Genomic DNA, 13138 nt, shown 5'->3' with positions numbered 1-13138 from the left:
AAAAGAAAAGAATATTTGAAAGTACCTGCTGGTGGCAATTTGTGGGGCTTGGATTAATCCTGGGGAGGAGACTTCCTTCCTCCCCCTACTGGCGCAGCGGTCCCGTTTACAGGAGGCAGTGAGGGCTCTGGCAGTAACCTGGCAGTAATCAGGCAGCATGCGGCACTGCCCGATTACTGCCGGACATGCCCCCTGGCACTAGAAAATAAAGGTGTGTGGGAGACCCGGAACTACCACCAGGCTCCTGGGCGAGCCTGTCAGTAGGGCCGATTTGCCATGCACCAAGCCAGTGGCAGCCCTAAATTTTGGCTGCATATTAACTAGACACAGAAAACCTATCCGTTCACTAGAAGCAAACTGAAAAAAAGCCCAACCTACTTGTATTGTTAACACCCGATGCCAACAACATTGAAGCTTTTGAATACTGACTAGTTCTCTGAATCTCTCTTCTCTGGCTTCTAATTAAACCCCTGGAGAAATAATTCTTTTGTAGGAGCTGTGACAAACCTATTGAACAAGTTATCTGCTGACATTCACATTTCTCAGAATTTATTTTTCCCCCTGAGCGAACCAAATTCCCGATGAAACAATTATGAGTAAGGGGGACTCGCAACTAAAAAAAAAGAAAAGAAAAGAGTGTGTATAATACATTAATTCAATCCCTCTCTCTCACATTGTAACTGTATGAGTAAGAGAGAGTCTCTGTTGAAGGAGAATCAAAGAAAGAGAGAAAAACGAAGGCAGATAAAAGACTATATGGCCTTTCCAGTCTGCCCATCCATGCCATCTACTCTCCCTATCACTCCCTTAGAGAGCCTCTGTACTTGTCCCAGGCTTTCTGGAGTTCAGATACTGGTTTCATCTCCACTGGGAAGCTGTTCCAGGAATTTACCAACCTTTCCATAAAGAAATATTTCCTCAGGTTAATTCTGAGTCTGTGTCCGTTCACCTTCATCCGATGCCCCCTCATTCCAGAGCTTCCTTTCAATTGAAAGAGACTCACCTCCTATGTATTTTGGTTTGGTTATGATTTTTCTGCATCCTAAAGACCTTAAAAGCGAATTGCTGCTAAACCTTATTTGTCTACAATGCGATGCTGGCCCTAAAACTAAAGTATACAGCCAAAATAGAAAATTTTGGATGCTTAAATTAACATGTGTATGGAGGAGTTGCCTAGTGCTTAGCACAGCAGGCTAAGAATGAGAAAACCCAGGATTCAAATCCTTCTGGGCATGCTTTGTGACCTTGGGCAAATTTCCCAAGATTGTAGATTGCTTCAGACTCCATTCCTTAAGTACAATTTAGGGCCAAAGGCAGGATTAACTCTTTTTGTGGACCCTAGGTAAACAAGCATACTGGGACCCCCATCATAACATAAATACATTTTAAATCTCCCACAAACGGGGACACACATGGCTCTGACTGCAGAGGAGATCCAGCAAAGGAGGAAACAGCTAGTCAGAAATGCTGCTTGCTGACTGAAGGGCAATACATGTAGGGTGGAAAGGGCAGACCTTTGTGTGTAATGGGGGCTCTGGTTCCCCCATGCCTCCAACTCATCTTTCTGCCCACAGTTGACTTATCAGGGCAAAAATCCACCTTTAGAGTCACAAAGCCGCACATCTGAAAGGGCCCCTCTTAAACATCTGAGCCCTAAGCCCAGTTTGTCTTTAACCCTGCACTAGAGGGTGACTGAAACTAGGGTTCTTGGTTTCAACTGAAACCGACTCAGCAGCCAAAATCTGCCATTTAGTTTTGACCGAAAATGAAAACGGTGCCTCCCCCACCCATGCAGAATACAGGTCTTCCCGGACCAGCCACCAGCTAATATTAGTGCACCCCCCCCCCCCCAGCAGAGGGCAGATCCTCCTGGACCACCCCTCCCCCAACCACAACTCCTCCATCCTTCCACCTTTAAATGCCCTGGTGATCTAGTGGCCTCTTCAAGCAAGAGTGGCCCTTGATGGTGGGGCTCCCAAGACTGCCACAGGAGGTCCCAGCAGCCATTTTGAGATTGGAACCAATATAAGGTAGCAAGAGCTCTGTCGTTAACCCTGCATCATCCAGTTAGCATGCAGTAATCCTAACACACTAGCTGGATAATGCAGGAATGCCCACTCTCCCCTCCTAAAAATATATATTTTTTAATAGATAATGCACATGTTACCACCTGCTAACCACACTTTTAGGGCTTAACACCCTTTAGTAAAAGCATTCTTAACTGCACACTAACATATTTTCTATGGGTCCCAATTTATGGGATAGGACTTATTTGCTAATAACAACATGTTAACATTGCTAGCACATGCTAATATAGTAGCCTCGCTTAATAAATAGACTTAGAGGGGCATAATTGAACGAAAACGCCTATCTCCATGGGCGTTTATCTCCAAGAACGGGTCCGTGAAGGGGTGGACCGAACCGTATTTTGGGAAAAAATAGACGCCCATGTTTTATTCAACAATGTGTGAGCTGGGCGTTTTTGTTTTTCAGCGATAATGGAAAATGAAAGCGCCCAGCTCAAAAACGAATAAATCCAAGGCATTTGTTCGTGGGAGGGGCCAGGATTCGTAGAGCACTGGTCCCCCTCACATGCCAGGACATCAACCAGGCACCCTAGGGGGCACTTTTACAAAACCAAAAAAAAAGGGAAAAGAGCTCCCAGGTGCATAGCACCCTTCCCTTGTGTGTTGAGCCCCCCAAATCTCCCTCAAAACCCACTGCCCACAAGTCTACACCATTACTATAGCCCTAAGGGGTGAAGGGGGGCACCTACATGTGGGTACAGTGGGTTTGGGGGGGTTGGATGACTAATAAGCATTAAGCAGCACAATTGTAACAGGTAGGGGGGATGGGCCTGGGTCCACCTGCCTGAAGTCCACTGCACCCCCTAACAACTGCTCCAGGGACCTGCATTCTGCTGCCAGGGAGGTGGGTATGACATTTGAGGGTGAAAATAAAAAGTTGTGAAACATCATTTTTTTGTGGTGGGAGGGGGTTAGTGACCACTGGGGGACTCTGGGGGTAATCTGGTCATTTAGGGCACTTTTTGGGGCCTTATTCGTGAAAAAACAGGGTCCAGGAAAAGTGTCCTAAATTCTAGCTAAAAACGCATACTTTTTTCCCATTATCGGTGAAATGCGCCCATCTTTGTTCGGCAGATAACCACGCCCCAGTTCCGCCTTCGCCACACCTCTGACACGCCCCCATCAACTTTGTCCGCATCCGCGACGGAGTGCAGTTGAAAACGTCCAAAAATCGGCTTTCGATTATACCGCTTTATTCGTTTTGTGAGATAAACGTCCATCTCCCGATTTAGGTCGGAACTTGGGCGTTTTTCTCGTTCGATTATAAGCAGGTTAGTATACCTGCTTGTTAGACTACTATCTTGTCTTATCTTAATCATGTCACCCAAGATCTGTCTGTAACACTAAATATCTATCTTATCATGTATTCCCATTATTCATGATGTATTGTAAGCCACATTGAGCCTGCAAAGAGGTGGGAAAATGTGGGATACAAAGGTGGAGATGGAAACGGTAACGGAATTCAAACATGCGTGGGATATGCATAAAGGAATCCTGTGCAGAAGGAATGGATCCTCAGAAGCTTAGCTGAAATTGGGTGGCGGAGCAGTTGGGGGGAAGAGGGGGTGGTGGTTGGGAGGCGAGGATAGGGGAGGGCAGACTTATACGGTCTGTACTAGAGCCGGTGATGGGAGGCGGGACTGGTGGTTGGGAGGTGGGAAATACTGCCGGGCAGACTTATACGGTCTGTGCCCTGAAAAAGACAGGTACAAATTCAAGGTAAGGTACAAATTCAAGGTAAGGTATACACATATGAGTTTATCTTGGGCAGACTGGATGGACCATGCAGGTGTTTTTCTGCCGTCATCTACTATGTTACAATGTTACAATAAATAAATAAATAAACCTAGCCTTTAGGTCATGGGTGGGCAACCTTTATACACCGAGGGCCGCATGAACATCAATACTACCCTTAGTCGGCCGCACACAGCAAATTAACAATTGCACCATACAATTCACTACCAAAAAAACACAATGTCATGACTGAATTAACATAAAATATTACCAAAACAGCCTGCTATTGTACACATCTATATTTTCAAACAGTTGCTAACATTGTCAAACAAGCCTTGTCCCTTTGTTGTACCTCAAGGCTTCAACTAACCCAAAAAAAAATGGCTTTGTGCAGGCTGTTTGTTTGTTTTTTGTGATCTCAGGAGCTGCAGGTTGCCCACCCCTGCTTTAGACTGTAAACCTTCTGGCTACAGAGAAATGCCTACTGTACCCTGAACCTAACTCACGTTGCTCTATTTAATAAATGGTAGAAAAACACGTATGTGTGCATCAGACAGCGTCTGGCCAGACATCACGTATTAATGCACAATAATCTGAAGTGTCAGTTCAGCTGTATAAAGCAGCTATGAAATAAAAGGGGGAAATTACAGAAGCCCTGCAGAAATCGATGGCTCCAGTTCATGCATCTGTGCACATCAAGCTAGACCTGCTGAATGCAAATCACGGACTGCAGGAACGGGTGGAGAGACGCAAAATAAACACTGACCCGACCTGGATAAAAGTCGCGCCAGGGCAGTGATGTCACCATCGACGCGGCCGCCTTCGTTTAAGAGGCGGCTAAGGCGGTCTGAAAAGCAGGAATGCGCGCGGAGAAAGAAAAAGGCGCATTTAGGAGCCAAGAAAAAAAACCAAAATCCGTCATCACAAGCCCTGTAGCAGAGAAAGTCGCCTGTCCGGTCCTGTCCACGCTGACCCGCTGGCGTCCCCCCACCACCTACCTGCACGTCCTACAGCTCCCGGAATAACGCCGTGGTGTCGTCGCCTTCCCTCCGAGCTTCTGCCCCTGTCCCGGGCCGCCCGCAAAAAAAAAAAGAGGACACGGTTACCGCAGCAACCGCGGGTAAATACTACGGGCAGCCGCCCGGGCCAAAGTTCCTGCGCCCGAGCCGCGGGTTGTCTCGTACCCCTGCTCTCAGGAACATTCCTTTTCTGCCCGCAGCCGAGAAGTCCGATCCACAATGCAGAAATAACCATCGCCTCTTAATGTTTGACTGGATCATCTTCGTTCCTAGAAAGCAGCGTTTAAAAGATTTGTCTTGACGTTGTCTGTTTTTATTGGTGCCCCGTTTTTTTCTTGGGCATCTTTGTGCATCAGGAAGGGCGAATCACTTGGCCATTTATTTTACCCTCCTGGGACTGGATAGGATGGACTTGGCCAATCGCTAGTTAACATTTCATGTACATTTTAGGTTACCAGTTTAAATCCAACCCTTTGGGACCCAAGAAGCAGTGGCGTACCAAGGGTGGGGGCGGTCCGCCCGGGGCGCGCGCCTGTTGGCCGAGTCCGCTCGTTTCCTCCCTGCTGCTCCCTCTGCGCGGAACAGGTTACTTCCTGTTCCGGGGCAGAGGGAGCAGCAGGGAACGAGCGGACTCGGAGCCAACAGGTGCGCGGCAACCCCCCCCCCTCCCCAGCAGGTAAAAATGCACCCGGGGGGGTGTAATTTCGCCGGGGGGGGGCACGCTGCACCTGGGGGGGGGCGCATTGGCGATCCGCACCAGGTGTCAGCCAGCCTAGGAACGCCACTGCCAAGAAGCAGGGGCGTAGTCAGACACCCAATTTTGGGTGGGCAGAAGAACACCACTCCATCCCACAGGTGATTTGGTCTCTCCTTTTCTCACCTGCATGCCATATAGTCTCGCAAACATCCCCCCACCCACATACCTTTTAAATAGCAGATTTTCACCAGCAGCCAGCAACAACTAATACACACTGCTCATGTTGGCGGCACAGCCTTCCCAGTGATGCAACTTCCTGTTTCTGCATAGGTGGGAATACGTCTGAGGGAAGGCTGTGGGATCGATGTGAGCAGTATGTATCAGTCGCTGCTTGCTGCAGGTGAAGAAGATCTGCTATTTACAAGGTATGCAGGAGGGACAGTTGTTGGGAGTTTTCAGCTGGTGGGGCTTAGGAATCCCTGCCAGCCACGGACGGCATAGGTGTGCTACTACTGGGTGGGCCTGGGCCCATCCAAGCCTACCCTTGGCTACGCCACTGCCACGAAGATAGCAAACATGAAATTAGTTGGGAGTCTCATTTTAGTTCTTGGGGCCACAGTAGAACTGATCCATATCAAGGGTTAGCAGTAAATTAGAAAGACTGGGATCATACTCCACATGCCCTGATTTAGGAGTGAAGTTCATTCCTGGAATGGTTTGCGCAAAACTAACTCACTTGGAGAAATTGCCCCCAACAGAAACCATCTGGCCCAGAATCCTGCATCCGACAGTGGCCAATCCAGGTCACAAGTACCTAGCAGAATCCCAAAGAGTAGCAAGATTCCACGCTATCTATCCCACAGATAACATAGGCAGGCAGCACGGATATTAGGCCTTTCAGTGCACATACAAACTGCCAGACAACATAACAAAGAACTTCATTCAGATGACTGCAAAACAAGGCAACAGCTTTATTGACAACAGGCACTAAACTTCATTCAGACATGCACAAAACACCAATTCCAGGGAGCACCTGAGACCTAGTCCTTTATGTCCTGCGCTTCGCCCCAACAACAGCCAGCTGGGGCATCTTGTCCTCTATGGATGAGGACTGACCCAGCATCATGATGATGTCCAGCTAGGTTGGACATTGGTGGAGTCTCCTTCAACTAAGTCATTCAGTCCACGCCCACCTTACTCTCCAGCTGGGTGTTGCAAATCAGCAGGGCATCCATATTCAGTTTAATTTGTTCTGCAAATACTGCGCTCCACCAGACTAGTCTCTTGACGGTGCTTTATTAGCTCAGGTACTCCCTTTCCCTGGAAGCCTAGAGAATGCAGGGCCCAGCTTCCCCCTACTCTTCTCAAACTTTACAGGCCTCTGCTACAACCCTGCCCCCTTCCCACAGCCTTCCAATCACACGAGCCCAGCATCCTACATCAATGGAAACACATACCGTGCATCCACTAATGTGGGAGGGGGGAGTGTGCACCAGCTGTGGGGAATAGGGGAGTGTTAACAGTGACCCCCATCTATGCCACCACTGCAATGCTATCCTCGGGCAGCATGCTATGTTATATTACTCTATACTGTAATTATAGAGGGCTTAGGGGTCCTTTTACTAAGCTGCGGTAAGCATTAGTGCACACTTACGAGAGATAAAAAAATGACTTACCGCAGGATGTGCTCAGGCATCCTGTGATAAGTTCCAAATCTGCGAACACTAATCAGGGAGCTAATAATTAAAACAAAAAAAAATTTGTTGGAGGGGGCATATCAGGAGGCAAAGAGGGGGAATTCCTGTGCTGTAAGTTAGCACATTTCTGCTCTTTACATTCCCATTTTTGTCTAAAGTGGTTTTCAAGAGACTTACAAATGAGGTTTCAAGGGAAACAGGAATTTTAAGGTTTGTTGGCCAGGGGAGTAGCAGTTGATCACAACTAATCACCTTTTCTCTGCTTGCTGTATTCTCTTGTTTGATTTCTTGGCATTCTTTGCATTATCACATACCATGTAAATGAGTTTATCTTGTTGGGCAGACTGGATGGACCGTACAGGTCTTTATCTGCCGTCATTTACTATGTTACTATGTCCACATTACTGTGTGTTAATTGGTTAGCATAGGATTACCGTACAAGCCCTTACTGCCTACAAAATAGTAACATAGTAGATGACGGCAGAAAAAGACCTGCACGGTCCATCCAATCTGCCCAAGAAGATAAATTCATATGTACTACTTTTTTCATTTGTACTGTCCTCTTCAGTGCACAGACCGTATAAGTCTGGCCAGCCCTATCCCCGCCTCCCAACCACCAGCTCTGGCACAGACCGTATGTCTGCCCAGCACTATCCCTGCCACCCACCACCGGTTCTGGCACAGACCGTATAAGTCTGCCCAGCACTATCCCCGCCGCCCAACCACCAGCCCCGGCACAGACCGTATAAGTCTGCCCAGCACTAGTCCCGCCTCCCAACCACCAGCCCCAGCACAGACCGTATATGTCTGCCCACACTAGCCCCGCCTCCCAACCACCAGCTCTGCCACCCATTCTAGGCTAAGCTCCTGAGGATCCCTTCCTTCTGCACAGGATTCCTTTATGTTTATGCCACGCATGTTTGAATTCCGTTACCGTTTTCATCTCCACCACCTCCCGCGGGAGGGCATTCCAAGCATCCACCACCCTCTCCGTGAAAAAATACTTCCTGACATTCTTCTTGAGTCTGCCCCCCTTCAATCTCATTTCATGCCCTCTCGTTCTACCGCCTTCCCATCTCCGGAAAAGGTTCGTTTGCGGATTAATACCTTTCAAATATTTGAACGTCTGTATCATATCACCCCTGTTCCTCCTTTCCTCCAGGGTATACATGTTCAGGTCCGCAAGTCTCTCCTCATACGTCTTGTAACGCAAATCCCATACCATCCTCGTAGCTTTTCTTTGCACCACTTCAATTCTTTTTACATCCTTAGCAAGATACGGCCTCCAAAACTGAACACACGACTTGTACAGGACTTGTATAGGTGTTGGTAAGTGCTCCTGTGGTAATTTTTTTTTAATAGCCGCAGCTATTAGTGCATGGCCGTTAATATAGAAAATAGAAAATTGTCTAATTCTGTTTCTTTGGACAGAGGGTCCATTTTAACATCTACAAGACCTCTTACATGAGATTCGTACCTTCTCTGCTTCTGTGACCAAGTTAGGGGTTGGCTACATTTATAATACATCTGTCACATGGTTAGAGACACTATCAGGCTTATTTTTGAAAGAGAAGGATGCCCATATTTCGACACAAATCGCAAGATGGGTATCCTTCTCACAGGGTCGCCCAAATCGGCATAATCGAAAGCTGATTTTGGGCGTCCTCAACTGCTTTCCATCGCGGGGACGACCAAAGTTCACAGGGGCGTGTAGGAGGCGTAGCGAAGGCGGGACTGGGGCGTGCCTAACACATGGGCATCCTCGACTGATCATGGAAAAAAAGAAGGGCGTCCCTGACAAACACTTGGACGACTTTACCTGGTCCTTTTTTCCTTACAACCAAGCCACAAAAATGTGCCCTAAATGACCAGATGACCACTGGAGGGAATCGGGGATGACCTGCCCTTACTCCCCCAGTAGTCACTAACCCCCTCCCGCCCTCAAAAAACATCTTTAAAAAAATTTTTCCAGCCTCTATGCCAGCCTCAAATATCATACCCAGCTCCATGACAGCAGTATGCAGGTCCCTGGAGCAGTTTTACTGGGTGCAGTGCACTTCAGGCAGGCGGACCTAGGCCCATCACACCCCTACCTATTACACTTGTGGTGGTAAATGTGAGCCCTTCAAAACCCACCAGAAACCCACTATGCCCACATGTAGGTGCCTTCACTCCTTAGGGCTATGGTAGTGGTGTACAGTTGTGGGTTTTGGGGGGAGGGGGTTGGGGGGCTCAGCACAGAAGGTAAGGGAGCTATGCACCTGGGAACAATTACTGAAGTCCACTGCAGTGCCCCCTAGGGTTCCTGGTTGGTGTCCTGGCATGTCAGGGGGACCAGTGCACTATGAATGCTGGCTCCTCCCATGACCATGGCTTGGATTTGGTCATTTCTGAGATGGGTGTCCTCGGTTTCCATTATCGCCGAAAATCGTGGACGACCATCTCTAAGGTCGACCTCAATTTCGTGATTTGGGTGTCCCCAACCGTATTATCGAAATGAAAGATGGACACCCATCTTGTTTCGATAATACGGGTTTCCCCACCCCTTCGCCGGGACGTCCTGCAAGGACATCCTCAGGAAAACTTGGGTGCCCCTTTCAATTATGCCCCTCCACATTACCCAAAAGCATCATACCTGTTTAAGTGAGGCACTTGATCCCATTTTATTTCCAAATGACAGAATCAAAGAACAATTTCTTAACAATCTACAAAAGCAATGATTGGTAAAAGCAACAGTCTCTTGGAATTTTCATCTCATTAATTGCACCCTTAACTATTATTCCATGCAGCTCATTAGTTGCAAATTCAAGTTTACTGTGTACACATGTATGTGGACCCTAAAGGAATTTATCCAACAGCTTTTAAAGTCATCAGGATTCTGGGCATGTGCATTGAGCTACAAAAGCCAGAGTTAAAACTCCGAGCTGGGAATCATTTCATAAGCTTGAAAGAGTTTATTGAGAAGCTCCTTCTTTTCTTTTTCTGGGAGAAAGCTGGACTGGGCTGCATTGATGTTCTGCAAGAAAAGATTGATTAAATATTAGACTCTGTGGCCTTCTAGCTCCAAATCCCAAATGAAAGGCTGGGCCAGTCTTGGTTTTACTCCCATTGCATCTACGATCTCCTATATAAAACCAGAATAGGCTAATCCTATCCCTTGACACTACTTGGTCAACCTAATCCTGCAGTATATCAACACACAATCAAGGTTGCCAGATTACCCATTCAAAAACCCGCCCAAAAGTTCACACCCCCACCCCCACTGTCATCAACCCCGCCCCCGCCATCATCAGCTCCACCCCCACCCCTGCCGTCATCAACCCCACCTCCGCCGTCATCAGCTCAACCCCCTATGTCAGTAACCCCGCCCCCAATGTCATTAGCCCCACCCCCAACATCATTAACCATGCCCCCCACAGGGATAAAAACCCGCAGCTGGCCTCGAAAAAAACCCCACCCAACCAAAACAAAAGCCACCCAAAAAACCACAACCCGCAGCGGTGAAAAATTTCCCGCAGCGGGTTGCGAAAAGCCACCCAATTGGGCGGGAAAACCGTCCATCTGGCAACCGTGTAATTAGATCCCCTCCTCCAGAAGAAACACAGGAAGTTGCAGGTCTAGTATGGGAGTGGGAGAGAGTGTATAGGATGCTGCCACTTCCCCTTAAGGATGCTGTCTAACAGAACCACCTTAAGATCCATAGTCCTGCCCCAAGGGGGAAGTGACAGAGGGGTGGAGCCAGACAAGCAAAAACTAGGAAGTATAAAAGCTCAGGACACAGCTAAGTTAAGGAGGGCCAGAGGGAGGCAGCGACACCCAAATGGATTTGCTACTACCATCTATTTGTGAACTGCTACTGTGACAGTCAAATAGGCTCAGTGCCACTGGGGACCTTGAAGAACTATATGCTGGATCCAGCCAGGTGCCAGCTGGTAAGTGTTGTTGATTAGAGACCAGTGTATGCTGTGACCTGCAGAAGCAGGTCTATAGGAGGCCATTTGGCTTATACCAAATGACCTGTTTGTGTTATTTTCCCCCTTGCCTAGGAAGCTACCAAAATTAATGGGCTTTGTCAGCATTGCCAGCATGCAGAGCTGCCAAGTTACCCATTCCAGGAGGGAGACTTTTTGTCCGGTCCTGGTTTTAAATTTATATCCCAAAGCAGTGTGGGACTTGTAGTCCATGATTCTATCCATTGAAGTCAGTGCGGCAGGTCACATAATGCACCAGGATGAGGTTGGCAGAAATCCAGGACCGGCCAAACTGTCTCCCCCCTGGAATGGGTAACTTGGCAGCTCTGAGCATGGTTTAGTAAAAGGGGCCCTGTTTTTTTGTACCTTGGACAATGGAGGGTTGAGTAACTTGCCCAGGGACACAAGGAGCCACAGTGGGAATCAAACCTGATTTCCCAAGTTTTCAACCCAGTGTGCTTAGCCATTAAACTACTCCTCCACTCCTCAAGCTTTCTGTAGTGGTTTATTTAAGGGCTCTACAATGAAATGGGAATTTCTGAGTTAGGTTGGAACTTACTAGTTTTACGTGGATACGGGACTGGTTATGACAGAAGTGGAGAAGCTGGATCCGCTACGGGACACAGGTAATGGGATGGAATGATTTGACAAAGCATTGATGGAATAATTTTGTGTGTTGGGGGTTTGTTTTTGTCTGTTTTATGTAAACCACTTTGAGGTCTTGTATGACCAGGTAATGTATCATATTTTAGTAAATAATTTTTATTTGAAAACTGCTTGCTGTGCTCTTATGCAGAAGTTAGTTTCGTTGGTCTGCATACCAGCTCCAGTGGTCAAGACCTTCAAGCTTGATAAACAGAGCTGGGTTTCAGACTTAGCAAACCGTGTGCTGTAATTACAAGCAGAAGCATACTGTATGCAAATAATCCTGTAAATAATCATTTTAGAAATCTAGAAAGCCAGGCCCATTTGCATCAGTTGCAGACCAAAGACTGTCGACCTTTATCCTGCACCGTGTTTGTATGTGACTGCATGCATGCTCTATTTCTGCTCTTGAGCACAAGATTGGATCCATTTTTATAGTGGACAGGATGGAAAACATCTTTTGTCATGTGCACATTAGAACAGCACTCTTAATTCCTAAATCTCAGCTCTTTGGGTGCTTAACTTTATTTATTTATTTATTGCATTTGTATCCCACATTATCCCACCTCTTTGCAGGCTCAATGTGGCTTACAATACATATTGAATGGTGGAAAGATGCTAGAACATAGACATTTATTGTCAAAGAGGGATCTTTGGCAATATGAAATTAATAAAACAAACTCATGGTATAACAATCAGGAATTGTGAGATAGTTCAGAATATATGTGGAGTAGTTGTGTGTGTTCGCATTGGTTGATCTTTTTTGTATGCCTTGTTGAAGAGATGGGTCTTGAGCAGTTTGCGGAAGTTCATTAGTTCGTAGATCGTTTTTAAGTTGCTTGGCAGTGCTTTCTATAAGTAGGTGAAGTTTGACGCGTGCATTCATTTGTATTTTAGACCTTTGCAGTTAGGGTAGTGTAGATTAAGGAATGTGTGGGATGATCTTTTGGCATTCCTGGGTGGTAGGTCTATCAGGTCTGACATGTAGGCTGGTGCATCTTCAACTGTTCCTAGGCAAGTTTTGGATTCTACTGCTGGTCCTTGCCTATTATATACTGCACATGACCTGCATGTGCAGGAGGAGATGGGACAGGACCTGGTGTTCCTTGGTCAGCTGCCATCTGAGGCGGATCGCCACTGCGCACACACACACCCCCTCCCCAGGTGCAGCATCCCCTCCACCTGGCATATCACCTCCAAACCCTCCCCACCCCCATGGGTGCATTCTTCTTACCTGCTGGGGTGCTGGGAGCAGCCATGCAGAGCCGACAAACACGTGGCTGCTCCC

At 47.4% G+C, this 13138-nt stretch overlaps 2 protein-coding genes across 3 annotated transcripts in view; both read right to left on the bottom strand.

The window, feature by feature from the left end:
• LOC115475816 (cAMP-dependent protein kinase inhibitor gamma-like) overlaps positions 1 to 4901 on the bottom strand; it is a 90563-nt gene extending 85662 nt beyond the window's left edge. Inside the window, exon 1 of one of the 2 annotated variants that reach the window (XM_030211822.1) lies at positions 4820 to 4901. The gene's annotated coding sequence lies outside the window, so the exon portion shown is untranslated. The remainder of the gene's footprint in view (positions 1 to 4819) is intronic. The other variant, XM_030211823.1, reaches the window with a different exon arrangement.
• A 4971-nt stretch (positions 4902 to 9872) lies between these two features.
• The window catches only part of LOC115475815 (adenosine deaminase-like), a 45190-nt gene continuing 41924 nt past the window's right edge, over positions 9873 to 13138 (bottom strand). The window contains exon 12 of the mRNA XM_030211820.1: positions 9873 to 10250. Coding sequence (XP_030067680.1) covers positions 10146 to 10250 — 105 coding nt within the window. The 3' untranslated portion in view covers positions 9873 to 10145. The remainder of the gene's footprint in view (positions 10251 to 13138) is intronic.

This window comes from Microcaecilia unicolor, chromosome 8, assembly GCF_901765095.1.
Source record: "Microcaecilia unicolor chromosome 8, aMicUni1.1, whole genome shotgun sequence".
Taxonomy (NCBI): Eukaryota; Metazoa; Chordata; class Amphibia; order Gymnophiona; family Siphonopidae; genus Microcaecilia; species Microcaecilia unicolor.
The sequence above is the reverse complement of the archived record's forward strand: the minus strand, read 5'-3'. Positions and strand labels throughout refer to the sequence as shown.